Source organism: Pocillopora damicornis, chromosome 14 (assembly GCF_964200805.1).
Source record: "Pocillopora damicornis chromosome 14, jaPocDami1.2, whole genome shotgun sequence".
NCBI lineage: Eukaryota > Metazoa > Cnidaria > Anthozoa > Scleractinia > Pocilloporidae > Pocillopora > Pocillopora damicornis.
The window spans coordinates 12,584,825-12,599,237 of record NC_142683.1 but is presented as its reverse complement, the minus strand read 5'-3'; the positions used below and the strand labels follow the sequence as shown (position 1 = coordinate 12,599,237).

The 14,413-nt window shown below is 39.8% G+C and overlaps 1 protein-coding gene, 1 long non-coding RNA gene and 2 other non-coding genes across 4 annotated transcripts in view; 2 read left to right on the top strand and 2 right to left on the bottom strand.

Moving 5' to 3' along the window:
* Positions 1-510: 510 nt before the first annotated feature.
* Positions 511-582, top strand: Trnah-gug (transfer RNA histidin (anticodon GUG)). Its single transcript has one exon. It is a non-coding gene; the product is annotated as a tRNA-His (tRNA).
* Positions 583-2,182: 1,600 nt separating this feature from the next.
* Trnah-gug (transfer RNA histidin (anticodon GUG)) lies at positions 2,183-2,254 on the bottom strand. Its single transcript has one exon. It is a non-coding gene; the product is annotated as a tRNA-His (tRNA).
* A 238-nt stretch (positions 2,255-2,492) lies between these two features.
* The window catches only part of LOC113679624 (uncharacterized), a 97,038-nt gene continuing 85,117 nt past the window's right edge, over positions 2,493-14,413 (top strand). Inside the window, exon 1 of the long non-coding RNA XR_016183166.1 lies at positions 2,493-2,964. This is a non-coding gene — a long non-coding RNA (uncharacterized LOC113679624). The remainder of the gene's footprint in view (positions 2,965-14,413) is intronic.
* On the bottom strand, positions 2,994-6,287 carry LOC149034503 (uncharacterized). Its single transcript, XM_089194622.1, has 4 exons — positions 5,543-6,287; positions 5,412-5,473; positions 5,065-5,327; positions 2,994-4,986 (listed from the first exon to the last, which is right to left on the bottom strand). Exons 1-4 carry the CDS (start codon positions 5,745-5,747, stop codon positions 4,131-4,133), a joined length of 1,386 nt encoding a protein of 461 aa, XP_089050748.1. The 5' UTR covers positions 5,748-6,287; the 3' UTR covers positions 2,994-4,130.

Sequence of the window (14,413 nt, the reverse complement as noted above, 5' to 3'; positions counted from 1 at the left end):
ACCTTTCCGGTCAATTTACGAAGCACCTATTTGTTTGAAATTGAGCACCGCTGGGCAAAATGATTAATTTCGGATCCTTCACCCAAAGGAATGCGTTGGATCAGTGATCCAATGATCAGTCTTTAGATCACGCAGATAAGTGATCCGATGAATCCTTGTCCAGAGTGGATTTGATCGATCACTGATCTGAAAATGGATTTGCTCGAAAATAACGTTACAGATCAGAAATCCTGATCCGGATTCTCCCAAAGGAACGCACTCTTAAATTGCCAGTCACGCTTTCATCTGTCCCTTTATCATACATTAATAATTTATCTTTTCCTGATGCCTTAGATGTTATTATTTATTGTTTTGTTTTTTTGTTTGTTTCTCTTGTTGTTGTTCTTTGCTGCCTTCGTTGTTGTTATTGTTTGGCTTTTTTGTTTGTTTGTTTGTTTTGTTTTGCTTTTTGTTTTTAACTCTAAAACCATTCTTAAATTCCACTGTTATTTTACGTAAGCTGGAATGACAGCCGTGATCGTATAGTGGTTAGTACATTGCGTTGTGGCCGCAATAACCCAGGTTCGAATCCTGGTCACGGCACTCATAAAACAGTTTCTTTTTTCTCCATCTCCTTTTTCTTCCTCTCATTTTATTTCTACCCCAGTAAATGCTCTATGTTATTTTTAATTTTTTTTTAATTGTTTCTTCGTTCTCTTTTGGTGCTTTCGAAGAATGCTGATATTTTGTTCCGAAATGATATGAAATACAGTGACTGTTAAATATCACAACTGCTTGTCGAGTGAGTGATCTGACAATGTCTATTTAACAGCATCCTGTGAACAGCAGTGGAAAATGTTTGAAAAAGTGAATGAAGATAACTAAAAATTTGAATGAACGGCAAGGGTTGACTTCAGGTAACTAGAGAGTGGAGTACTCAGCTCATTCTACTTCTTTATAGCTGATATTATTCACGATTCTATTCTCTTTCGCAATTATTCTATGCCTGTCCTCGTTATCAAAAGCAAAGACGTCATGAAAATAATCATAAGACAAATTCACCAAACTGGAGAGGCACGTGGCAAATTAGGTGCAGGCGTGCTCATGCTTTGTGGCAGAACAGTTCACACGCACGCTCCATGTCCTCCCAAGAGCGAGCGCGCTACATTGCTGTTAGGCCTGTTCCAAACGTCGTGCTACTGCCGTGCCGAACTCAAATGAAATAGTAATTTCGATTTAAGCACGGCAGTAGCACGCCGTTTGAAACCATTAAGCGCGGCACGGCTGAATTAGGTTCTGCACGACTACTTAGCGCGGCAGGCTTTGTCGTGCCGCACGGCAGTAGCACGACTTGGTTTCAAACGTTGTGCTACTGTCGCGCCGAACTCAATTCATAAATTAATTTAACGGATTTTGCATTATTTGCATACTATTACGCATGCGCACTAATAAAAAAAGACAAATCTGCCCGTTTTGCCCGAAAGCTTGAGAGAAGAGGAATCCGACGGTGACAATAAATTGCTTAGGGTTAGGGTTAGGGTTAGGGTTTGGAAACGCCGGCACGATCGTAATACAGTAACTTGCTGGCTCTCGTCAAGGGAAACCAGAAGAAGAATAAATGAAAAAACTTTCAAAAGTAATCCTCTCCTTGCAATAACAGTATTCAATATGGACTGTTGCATTCGCCTGCGTTGCCTTCTGGCATTTAAAATTGTCTTAAACAAAACAAACTTCTCGCGCTCTTCGTTAAGGTTTCCCTCCGCCATTTTGGATGGGGCGATACCGCTGGATGGATGGTTTGTTTTGTCTTTTGAATTTGGCGCGACTGCATTAGGTTCGACGTTTGAAACCGCTGCCGTGCTATCGTCGTGCCACTGCCGAGCCAAATTCATTTGAGTTCGGCTCGGCAGTAGCACGACGTTTGGAACAGGCCTTAGAAAGCTCATTTTGTGAGCACTCGTTCTGGTGTCGTGGATGCACTATTCCTCGGACGGGGCTCAAGAGTTTTTCTTCCAAACGTATTCCTCGGACAAACCAGGAGGGAGAGTAGAACGGAAAACATTGGAACGAGTTTCCGTTTTCATTTTATCCTCAAGGATGTCTTGTGTCTTTAATGCGGAGCGGACTCGTCAAAGAGGACTACTGAAAAAGAAAAATTTACGAAGAGTAAAAATAGACATTAGTTAATAGTAAGAAAAAAAAGTGCTGTGACCAGGATTCGAACCTGGGTTATTGCGGCCACAACGCAATGTACTAACCACTATACGATCACGGCTGCCACTACAGCTCACAAGATCCTTTCAAATAGACAAATCATGTCCAGAATGTTTTCAAACAGACAAATCATATGTATCCTGGCAAGAATAGAGTCAATTAACTCCATACCTTCTCCCAAACACATTCATACTTGCAGGAGATTATAAATTTCTGTATCTACTAACGCCACTGTTCTTACAGTGATAGTTCAGTGCCAGTGTTCCTCTGGTCAAGGACAGAGGAACATGCTGAGTGGCAGCCAATCACGTCCTGTACATTAGGAATCTTCGACCAATCACATCCACTCGATTTCAATAAACCAAACGAGTGGATGTGATTGGCCAGTTTGTGAACTACACGTAACAACAACAGATCTACAGCGCTTCGTTCTCTAACTTTTGAGGACGCGATTTAAAAAGTCATTCAGGGGAGTGTGAGATCAACAGAGAAATCGCGTTTCTAAGATGTTTTATAAGACTGTTTAGAGCAGTAAGCTTCCAAAAATTGTTCTTGGAAGAGGTGTACATGCTCGATCGTTTTGCCTTCGAGGTTTTTCTTTTTGTTTATATCTTTTCGCCATTGATCGCGAGAATGCCGAAGTTTAGACTTCTTACCAAGAGAGATCCGACGCTTGGCTACACAAGAGAAGTGGATGAGGTGTTCAAGAAGAATTCTGAGCAGCAGGAAAAGTGAATGCTCCGCAACTTGATTTCTCATTCTCCCGAAGAGGTAAACTTAAACAATTCAGATTTGTTACTTTAATGTTTAAAAAAATATTTAAAGAGCCGATCAAAAAAGTCAGGAGTCACGCTGAGAAACGTTCTCAAATGCCTTGTTTGTGATCTACGCGTGCATTAGGCTCCTACCACGCGCCACGTGTTTAAGCGTGATCATGCACTCTTGCGAGAGGGTTGCGCTAAGTGTTTCTATACTTCAAAGTTCACTGTTTGAAAAATACAAATTTTTTGCATCAATTGTCTGTAATGAACATAGAAGTATAGAGGTGCATAAAGCATCGCTCTCCTAAGTGTCCACGATCGCCCTTGAATGTGTGGTGCGCGCTAACAGCCTGATGAACGCGTGGGTGACAAGCGAGGCATTCGAGAGCTTTACTCAGCGCGATTCGTGTCGTTTTGCCACATTTCCCTGACACAAGTCTCAAAATTCCTTAACAGAGACAAAAAATTTACTCAAAAACAGCTCCAGAGTAAAGTGCTTCATCAATCGCCAAACAACCTCTATGACAGCCGTAAAGGCAGTCAAATGGGTGAACATATGCATGTAACCAGTCTTTTGTGACTGATGAAAGTAACACTTCCTCTTGAATTCATTCCTTAGAAGAAGAGTTTGAGGAACTAACTATTCCTTCTTGCCTTGCGGGCGGCATGTGCCTCTCTAAAGGAATCCCCTTTTTTCCACAGAGAGCTTACAGAGAAGAATGGGCGCCTTCCTTGGTCGGGAAGGCGCCCATTATTCTCTGTTTTGGATCCCGCAGCAAAAGGGGATTCCTACACAGAAGTACAGGCAGTCCGCAAAAAGAAGAATATGAAATACATAATTAAGTGAAAATTCGTTTTTGGAACGCTGTTGAAAAGTATAAAACAAAAACAAAAAACAAAAGAAAAAGATTGAAAAAAGGCAACAAACTTTCCCTCTGCTTTATTAGGGGCTTGGGACCTTCTAGCAATTGCGCTAGGCAGCATTAAAAGTTTGAAGATTTGAATTTATGATGGCATTTCCTCCACCAAGGGAACCATTGCCCAATCCTCAGGGGCTAGTTGCCCACTGAGGGAGCCAGGTTAATTGACCGCCACCCAGCACTCGGCGTTGTTCAAGCAAGCTTGAACGGAAAAAAAAGTTAAAATAAATAAACAAATAAACAAAAATTATATAAGTCAATCTGTCTTCTTCTTTTTATATCCTTTGTTGTTTTTAAGGTTTTCCCTCCATGTCTCAAAGCTCTCGGTCATTGTGTTACAATACCAGTTTCCAAAGTATTGTTTATGATTTTCAGGGTCTTTCTTCTTTCCACACTTGGGGCAAACCATGTTATACAAGGATCGCTTACGACTACTGCTTGTCTTTGGTTCCTGGGTAGTCCTTGTTTCATCTTTTTGCTTTGGGTTTGCTGATGGTTGAGATTGAGACTTTTGTTGCCAAGATTGAGGCTGATGGTGTTGTAGTTGTATTTTGGATTGTATTGGAACAGGGGGAAATCTTCTAACTACTGTTGGTGGCTGTAAGAAAGTAACAGGAGGAACAGGAGCTGGAAGAATTGGTATCGGTTGGCAAGCTTTTGAAGTTTGACCTCTGAGAATGGCTGTCCCTGTGGCATTGGTTGGTAATACAAATTGAAAGGGCACAGGATAGTTGACTTGTGGCAGAGACGGAGGCAGTGGTATGGCTGCTGGTAAAGGTGTCTTTGATGCTGCTGGTTCAGTTCGTTGAGGTAGTCCCTGTTTAAGTATTTCTTGTTCTTTCTTCTTTTGTCTCTTGATATACCACTGACTTAATGTTGTTTGGTTTATATCTGGTAGCTGAATCTGTGTCTCTCTCATCACCATGCCATTGTTCATAACACGTTCTTGTATGCCTCTGTAGTCTTTACACACAAGAGACCAACGGTTTGTTGTTTTTTTCTTTGATTTCTCTGGCCCAGGATACAGATTACACAGTTGAGATATAATTGCCTCAGTGTACCTGTTACAATCTGGCCATTGGGCTGAAGCTCTGTTGGAGCCTAGAAAACATCTTAAAGAAAGAAAAACCAAATTACATGAAAAAAGAGTTCTGTGTGATATTTACAACATTAGCCGTACAGTAGCTCACCTCCTAGTACTGTCCAGCCCTGGTACAACATTGGTACTCCTTCTCTTTGGAGCTTTAAGCTTTCCCTTCACCAGTGTAGTGCGCTGTCGTGGAGCAAATGTTGTTGGTTGTTGGTCATATTCATGAAGGCTTTTCCACAGTCTGATGATTTCTTTGGCTTGTGTATTGGACAAGGCCATATTACCCTCTCTCAGAGAAACCAAATATGCTGCTAAAGCCTGAACTTCTCCATATCCCTGAATGTTGTCAGGCCCAGCAGAGTCCTATGAACAAATTAATTGTAATAATTCAGAGTTTACTTCCTGATTCCTTGTATAAAGTACTACAAAATAATACTATAAACTTACCTCTGCATCACTTCCAGCAAGCTCAGCAGAGTCTTCATCAGAAGTACTGGCAGCATCTGAGTCTAAATGTAAATTCACATTTTCAGTTTAAAATTCAGGAAAGGCAGATTTTGTGTACAATGCACACTTACCTCTTTCATTACCCAAAGGCACAGTAAACACCTGCTCTGCAGGTGCAATTGTCTCATCTTCATCTTCATTAAATCCTTTATCTATTTGGTCTGGGTTAACATCTGAGAGAGGTTCTTCCTCCTGTTGTATCATATCTTCATCTTCTAGGGTGTTGTCCTTGAGAATCTCACCAGTCTGATTGAAGAGATACTCAACTCCTATCATTTCACCTGTATAGATTCCAATATTCTGAACATTGGGCTTGACTTTCTTACCAAGGACATCTTCACTTAGCTCATTCACAGCATGTATTAATAATCCATTGTAGCTTTGAATGGTCCTAATTCAGTACTTGAAACTGCAGCAGAAGAATGATCAGAATTCCATCTCATCAGGCCATCTAACAAGTAAGCTTGAAAATGAATGTCACTTGCTGAAGTACCTAAAATAAATGAAAACAGTGTTATAGACTGTAGTATTTGGGACATGTTAAGTTTTTTACACAGATATTGTTGCCTGGTATGAATCTATTAATATGCAGGTGGAATGACTCCAAAGATGTTGAACCTCTTGCACATCTATAAGTTGGAAGTTGGACACCACCTTTAGTCAAGACCCCGGTTTTTGTATACAGTTGCACCCCCTCAGGGTCCTGGATGCATGGAATGTGGTTCTTTTGGTTGTCCCATATATTTCCCATACGCAGGTCTTGTCAAGCAAAGGTACTCCAGTAGTATCACATCCCTGGGGACCAGTAAATGTCAGTAATAGATCGTAAATCATTATCGTAGTGTCAACAATTCCCCGAGTTCTCCTACGGCAATGTAGAGCCAATTCTCTCCGTGTAATCTTTTCATTAATGGCTGCATCAGAAGGGTCAGCAACACCTTGAATCTGCAATTCACCTCTTTTGGCAGACTTCAATAAATCCAGATCTTCTTTGCTCCATTGGAAGATGCATTGTGATAGACGACCGACAAACACACTATAGAGTGGATGGGCCTCTGTGTTACATCCAGCAGAAATTCTTCTCATAAAGTGCCAAATATCAAGGCGGATCACTAAATTGTCCCAGAGTGAGAATAGCTTCTTAGCCGTGCCAGTGGAACAACAATCTCTGTCAACATAAAGGACCTCAGGAGGTGAGACACCAGCCAAAGAATATCTTCTCATTAGTCCATTTGCCATGTTTTCCAACCCAGTTCCTTCATTGACAGTCATCACCGACATGAGCACTTGTCCATTTTCATTTCCAACATTAGTGGCCCAGGAAGCAGTACCAGCACTACCTCCTGCAAGTTTTCTCACAATTTTCTTAGTAGAGTTCATTTTCAATATTCTTCCATAGACAGAGGTGATGGATGCTTTAACATAGTCCATTCTGGCCATGATGTCTAGGGCATACACTGTGAGCAGCCACTTGTACTTTGGCACTGGTACAAATTCTGGAGGCTCTTGAAAGTTAAGGGGACCAGTGAGCCCACTTTCGAATGCATTGGCAAAGTATTTGCAGTCAGTCAGATACTGGGCTGATTTTTGGAGCCACTTTTCACTGTGCTCTTCAGTAAGCTTCTTTTGTAATTGGGTTGAGCTGTTGCCAAGGCCCCTGTTTCTCAACAGTCTAATAACTCGGACATCACAAGCATACTGGTAGGTTAACAAAACTGGGAACTGAAGTTGATGGCCAGTATCCAGTTGTTTTATAATCTCAGGGCTCCAGCTGATAACCTTTCTCTTGCAATGCCTACACTCTAAGTACTCCGCAGCAAGGTTATAGTTGCTGTCAATGTCTATAACTTGCTTCACAGTACTGTATATCCCAGCACTGGTGAGTAGTTTCCTGTCGCAGCCTTCTTGTGGGCAATACAGAGTGACTTTCCAAAGCTTGTGTGGCATCCAAAGTAGCAGCCGTTGTGCAAAGTATCTGTCAAGTCGAGATGGTTGTGTGCTTATAAGAGATGGCTGAGGGGGATCCCACCATAACTTATTGACCCTAAAGAAGAGTAAATACACTGTAGTTAGAAAAGACTGTAATAGTAAGCTTGTATATAACATAAAGTAAACCAAGTCAAGAGAGCCCCGCTGAAGGCCCAAACCGAGGTTGTGTCCAATTAATGACATGGGAGGGAGCGGAAAGTAAGAGGTAAAAGCTGTTTTTACTAGCGACGGAGCTATTCTAGGTGGAAGTTGGCATGTTCTCCTGAGAGATTTGAAAGACTCCATTTCGTGCGTTTTGAAGGGTGTGCACTGTTTCGGTGCAAAACCAACATGACAGTTTTCCAGTGGCGGCTAAACACGTTTAGACTCTCCGTCTCGTATAGAGAACAGAAGCATATCCATGCCGAAATAGTCGTCCAGCAGTTTTATAATCACAAGTAATACAGTTACTTTGCTTCAAAATTTTTAATAAAAATAATATACATGGAAAAGTTACGCGCTTCTGATTACACCCCCGTCCCACACCTCTTCCTTACGAGCAAGAGATCGTGTTTCGCATTTGCGCAAGTTCCACGTGCTGCAAGAAGTTTGCTTTGTGCTCGCTTTGTGTGCTGCTAAATCAGGCAAGATTATGGCTTTTAAATTTCCTGTTCTTAAGGCCAAGACCATCGACTGTTCAGGTCTTCCAGTTCATGATTTCAAGTGTTTGACAAACAAGGAAATCATTGGTAAGGGCGCTTATGGTGCTGTGTTCACTGCTAACTGGCAGACTGTTCCTGATGCGGGTAGGAAATCGGCCGCTGCGGAGAAAGTCGTCGTTAAGAAATTGCTCGGCGAGGACATATTGGATAAGAAAACGTTTATAAAGGAAGCAAGAATCATTCAAGAGTTGAAACATCCAAACATTGTGAAGTTCAAGGGAATCTGCAACAACCCTTCGCCCTTATTCTCGAGTTCCCGCCCGCCGAGTGTAAATAATCCATTTCGCAAAATAAACATTTTTCGGAATTACTACATTCAATTAGCTTGGAAATTACTACATTAAGGAGGAGGTGACCAAGATCTTTGAGAATATACTATAATGTAATGTTTAAATGTATTTTCGTGACATGAAAGAGGTCACGCAAAATAGCAACTCTCCTAAAATTACTATTTTGCGAAATATATTTTAATACGGTTTAAGAAATGAGAGGAGGCCAAGATGTTCGGTGATATACTAATTTGTAATGTTTAAATGTATTTTCGTGACGTGAAAGAGGTGACGTTGTCACCGCAGGGTGAAAATAGTCCATTTCGCAAAATAGTAACTCTCCTAAAATTACTATTTTGCGAAATACATTTTAATATGGTTTAAGAAATAAGAAGAGGCCAAAATCTTCGTTGATATACTAATTTTTAATGTTTAAATGTATTTTTTTATGACATAAAAGAGGTTACGTTAGTCACCGCTGGGTAAAAATTGTCCATTTCGCCAAATAGTAACTCTCCTAAAATTACTATTTTGCGAAATACATTTTAATACGGTTTAAGAAATTAGAGGAGGCCAAAATCTTCGTTGATATATTAATTTGTAATGTTTAAATGTATTTTCGCGACATGAAAGAGGTCACGTTGTCACCGCAGGGTGAAAAATTCCATTTCGCAAAATAGTAACGCTCCTAAAATTACTATTTTGCGAAATGAATAAAAATCCTTCTTGTTAATGAAGGATTACTCCAAATTCCTTGTGAAAGTTTTCTTTACCTTGTTAGAAATTATATCTGCATTATTCCTTTAGTTTTGTTCTATCTCACCTGATTTCGTTTCGTTTCGTTTCGTTTCGTTTCGCAAAATAGTATAAGCCAACTGTTTCGCATGAAGCCTTTTAGTCTCTAATACAGAATCTGAAAGTGAAAAGTTCAGTGAAATCCGGCCGAATTGTGGCTCATAAAAACACGCAAATTTTTTCACATGACAATTAGAAAACAAACCGTTCAAGCATGTATTTTATAAATGAACGACAGCCGAATTTACCGGAATATGAAGATTGCTTGGAATAACAGCGCCGTAAAACTCGGCTGCAGTGACTGATGTGACCTTCAGCTCAACGCCACGGAAAGGATATCAGAGCATGCTCCTAGTTGTTCTCTCGAAGGACGGCCGATGTTATTTCTGAAGCTTTTTTGACTGCGATGACCGGAGGTCGCCATGATGAGCAAGCTGCGTTGGACCTCAGCATGACGCCGACATGATTAGTATTAGTTTTAACAATTACGCCAGTTTGGCTGTATTTGGCACAACGGATTGCGTGACAACAGACAAACAAAGTTACTTGAAGAAGTTTGAAGAGATTTCTTACGTCGTCCGTTTGTACTTTTCTCCTCTTCTTTACTCGGCGAGGCATCTTTTTCTTGATTTTTTTCTTGTGAGCTTTCGTCTCCATATTCGTCCCAGAGATCAAAATGATAAAATTAAATCGGATTCGGACCTTTCAAAAAAAGTTTCCTTATTCATACATTTTAGAATAAAGAGTAGCGATATAAAAACATGACATTTCGGCGACGACATGTCACCATTATCAAATGCAAATTATAACAAGATAGTGAACGTTATATATACAATAGTAAGTGACAAATTACATTAGAATAAACGAGGCGGGAATAAACAAAAGAATGGAAACATATTTTAAATAAACAGTTTCGCTGGAATGGAGTCATTTTGAGTGTTCAGAGTTGGTCTCTTTTTCCTTATCAAAAGCATCTCGTAAATAAGGCACTGCTCGTGAAGATTGGTAGGTCTTTGATTGTGTTTATCCTGTAGGTGTTTACCGATGACGGAATACTTATGCTCCTCGATGCGCAGGTGGAGGTGACGGCTCGTGTAGCCTATATAATTCGAATCACACGAATTACATTGAAATTCATACACAACGCATTGTTGGTTTACAAGTTCATACAACCAATTTTCATGATACCTCGAACTCTTTCCACGCTTCCAGTACCATCACTCGTTCTTCTTTCTCCTCTGCGTTTCTGAGAGATTTGCTGGCGCGTTCGTAAACAGTCCTGAAAAATAATATTCATAGTACAAACAAAATAGTGAAAGGTGAGGATTCGATTTCACAGATTTTTTGATAGCATTTGAAGCAGTAGAAACTATTTCAACTTAAATATTCCACCATGAATCCTCTCCTACAGGACAAATAAATTCTTCCATTGAGTTATCCGCTCTGGGGCTCTCCGCAAAGGTTCATCGGGCGTTGCGTGACTGCGGAAAAACTGCGAGTGTCGTGAATAGGATTCGTTTCTAGGTTGTTGCGGTATTAAACGCTCAGTCATAAGTACTAGAAGATCACGACTGTAAATCAGCCTCACGTTTAAATCACAGAACAATATTAGAATTTAAAGTACCCTATCAACGTCACTTCCGTTCTACATAACTGATCCATATTTTTACGTAGCCTTCAAAGAGAGGAACTTACACCACGTACGCTTGAAACAAATTTTGAGAATACGAATTTTAATAGTGAAGCATTTTCACGAAAAATGATGAATTGCGAAACTCTCGTGAAAACATAACTTCCGGTTTTAATCCACAGTAATTAAGAGGACCGCTAAATACGATGCCACTTAATAAAGGTACCACAAATTTGCATATCTGTCGAAGCTTATCCCAGTTTCGATGGCATAATAAAATTAAAGAGACCAGAAGTACTGTTACTCTTCCGAGATGGAATGGAAACACCGCGCAGCTTTTCCCTCAGCCGCCGTTTTACTAACTTGACGCCTGGAGCTGGCAACAAATAAAACAGAATATGCCGTGCGTTAAGTTAACTACACGCTTCATTGTAATACATTACCTCGGGCATATCAACGAACGGTTGGTTGACAGCCAATTCAAACAGCGCACGTGCCCTGTCAGTATCACCAAGAATGGTTTCCAGTTCGGTGTACTAAAAATAGAAAAAAGGAGAAAACAGAGCAAAGGTTTCATTAAAAGCCGACTGCCAGCGGTTCACTATCGTCTTTTTACATATCTAACACATAGTCTCTTTTGACTGCTACATTTAATAAAGATTTCGTCGGTTTAAGTTCGTTCCCTGGCTTGATCATTTATCAATATTCATGCCCTTATTTTACTGGTTTATTTGTTCATTCGTGTGTGTGCGTGGCCGGGCACGTTCTTTGGTTTCTTCATTCCCACTTCGATAACTTTCCGTTCGCAAGTTTTGTTCTGGTCAAACTCCCTCTATAGTTAATTGGAAATGTTTACGGAAAAGCACACTTATAAAACAAAAACAAAAAAACAACTACTTCAACAACAACAACAGAAAACACTCTCTCCTAACCTTGACCCATGTAGTACAATCAGCAGGATTGGACTCCAGGAATTTCTCGTGCAACTTACGACAGCGATCAAATTCTCGAAGCTGTTAAAAGCAAAACTGATAAAAGATCTGCAATCGGTTCCCTTCTCGCCCACTTTTGAGCAAGACTACGCCCACCCGTTTCAAGTATTCATCCAGATAATGAAATCACGCATTACACTTACCAACGCTGTTTTTCCTTACCAGATTTGCATGGTTCTGTATGAAATATATTCATATGCTTGTTGAAGCTGTAAAGTCATTATTGCAAGTTTTTTGTTATAAGCAGAATCGACCACTGTAATGCAATATTATATGGTTTGCCTGCTATACACGTTAATAGGTTACAACGCGTTCAAAACACTGCCGCCAGGTTACTGACCAATACACCACGTTATTCGCACATTACACCTGTGATGATTAATCTCCATTGGCTGTCAGTTAAATTCAGGAACATTTTAAGGTAAATTTGTTGACTTTTAAAGCTCTCCATGGCCTAGCGCCGGCATATTTTAGTGATATTATATAATTCAAAGGCGATTCTAATTATAATTTAAGATCAAATTTTAGTAATTTATTAGCTCACCCGGCAATTAGATCTGCCAAGACCACTGGGGAAAGAGCTTTTTCGGTAGCTGCCCCATTTTTATGGAACTCTCTTCCAGAAAGTCTAAGAGCTGTAAGTAGTGTAAATATTTTTAAGAATTAAACAACTGAAAACGTATCTTTTTGAACAAGCATGCTGTAAATTGCGTGAACATTTTTGGACTATGTACTATATAGATTTTTCATCGCTTTTTAATTTATTGTTAAATATAATTTTGTTTTCATTTTGTAATCTAACTATCATATTCCCTGGGTTTCTTTTAGATATTTTTTAATTTATTGTAAAGCGCATTAGATCATATAGTTATAATGAATTTTGCGCTATATAAGTATCAAATTTATTATTATTGTTATTATTGAACAAGCGTGAGGTCAAAATAGCTGGATATTGGCCGAGTTTTTTTTTTTTTTACGTTTTTAGGGACTGAGACGAACTCTCAGTCCAAAAAAAAATAGAAAAAGAACGAGGCTAATATCCAGCCATCTTGACCGAACAAGCTTGGTCAAGAGAATTTATATTCTATTGACTTAAACATTAAAGGATTCATCGTGTAGCAAAAGATTTCGCTTTGATGAGAATCAAGAATGACTTGTCTATTTCGAGAGCTGACATTGAAAGCCAACTGTTTTTGTAGCACAATGAACCCAAGAGGGTCGTTTATTTTTTTTTTTTATGTGTATGCCGACATTGTCGAAAAGTTACGAACTTTGTAAGTTTTCTTGCGCGGTATCAATACGGGGAATCCCGAGCGGGCGAAGGAGGGCTAATCTTGTCCGCCCAGGTATCCAATCAGAACATAGGATTCACTTGATCTTGCCCGCGCGCGCTGTTAGCTATATGATAAAGTGACTTATCATATCTAATCCCATTTCACGATCACAAGTCTCGACATGTTACTTTTTTCCATGAAAGAGTCAAATGGAACTCTTGAGCTACAGCATTCAGCACATGATGGTCAGTTGATGGTCTAATGAAACATTAATTTTTTTTTTCCTTTAGCCCCTTACGACGGGTTCATCAGTTCCCGAACCGAAATATCGGGAAAACACATATACCACAGTCGATCTCAAGTTTTCATTTCATTTTTGGTCTTCATCTCTTCTCCCCGCCGTGAGGGGAGAAAATTAATAGATAAATAAATAAATGAAAAAAGAAAGCTCAACAGTTTCCTCTTATAGTCATATGGTACGTGAACTGATTACCGAGGTAGAGTGAAGCCACAGAGGGCTAGAAATGCAATATCCCAGGTTAAAATTGAATAAATCAAGATAGTCATTCTAAAAAATGAACTCAAATGCTTCATTCAAATTAACTGACACTGAATAACACTGATGTGCAGAGCTTCACTAACACTACTGATAGTAACACTTTTCTTCTGGATTAACATGTGACACAGCGAAATTCAAACCGCTCTAAAATGGTGCATCACTACCAACAACTTTAACACGAACGATAACATCAACAATAGCATGCTAGTTTATCATCAATTGTAGTCAATTTCTTTTCCAAAAAATTCTAATGCATACGTACCAATCGAGTTCATCCACTTGAACTTCCAGCCAAGCACTTTGGACTGGAAATGATTTTCTTCAGCTCGATCAATAGACCGCCTAAAGGACTATACATTTTTAAAAGGCTTCGAGCGCTGATTAAACAAGACTTCAATCCACCAGAAACATGAAGCCTTAAAAGAAATCGTTTCAGACGTCAGACGTTGCACGTATATGCACAGGCGGCCCAAGCTCACGTCTCGAGAAAAAGCCAATGATGAATTCATGAACGCGTCACGCGTTGTGTGACTCGGTGTTAAGTTACGGGAGGAACCGTTGAAAATTTGAACACGTTATAAGGCATAGTATGGGGAACGACATATGGTCGATTTACAACGATAAATATTTCGAAATCTGAATATTTTACATGTAAAATCAATAAAAACTTACTCATGCCCTGTGTATCCGTCGTAGTTTCTAGCGATTTCTGCTGTTTTAAGCTTGCTTTACC

Excerpts from the sequence above, each read along its gene's own strand:
- LOC149034503 (XM_089194622.1), bottom strand. The coding sequence starts at position 5,747 with ATGATAGGAGTTGAGTATCTCTTCAATCAGACTGGTGAGATTCTCAAG. Across the intron at positions 5,328-5,411 it reads TTGCTGGAAGTGATGCAGAG|GACTCTGCTGGGCCTGACAA; the intron begins GTAAGTTTATAG and ends ATTTGTTCATAG. Across the intron at positions 4,987-5,064 it reads GGGCTGGACAGTACTAGGAG|ATGTTTTCTAGGCTCCAACA; the intron begins GTGAGCTACTGT and ends TCTTTCTTTAAG.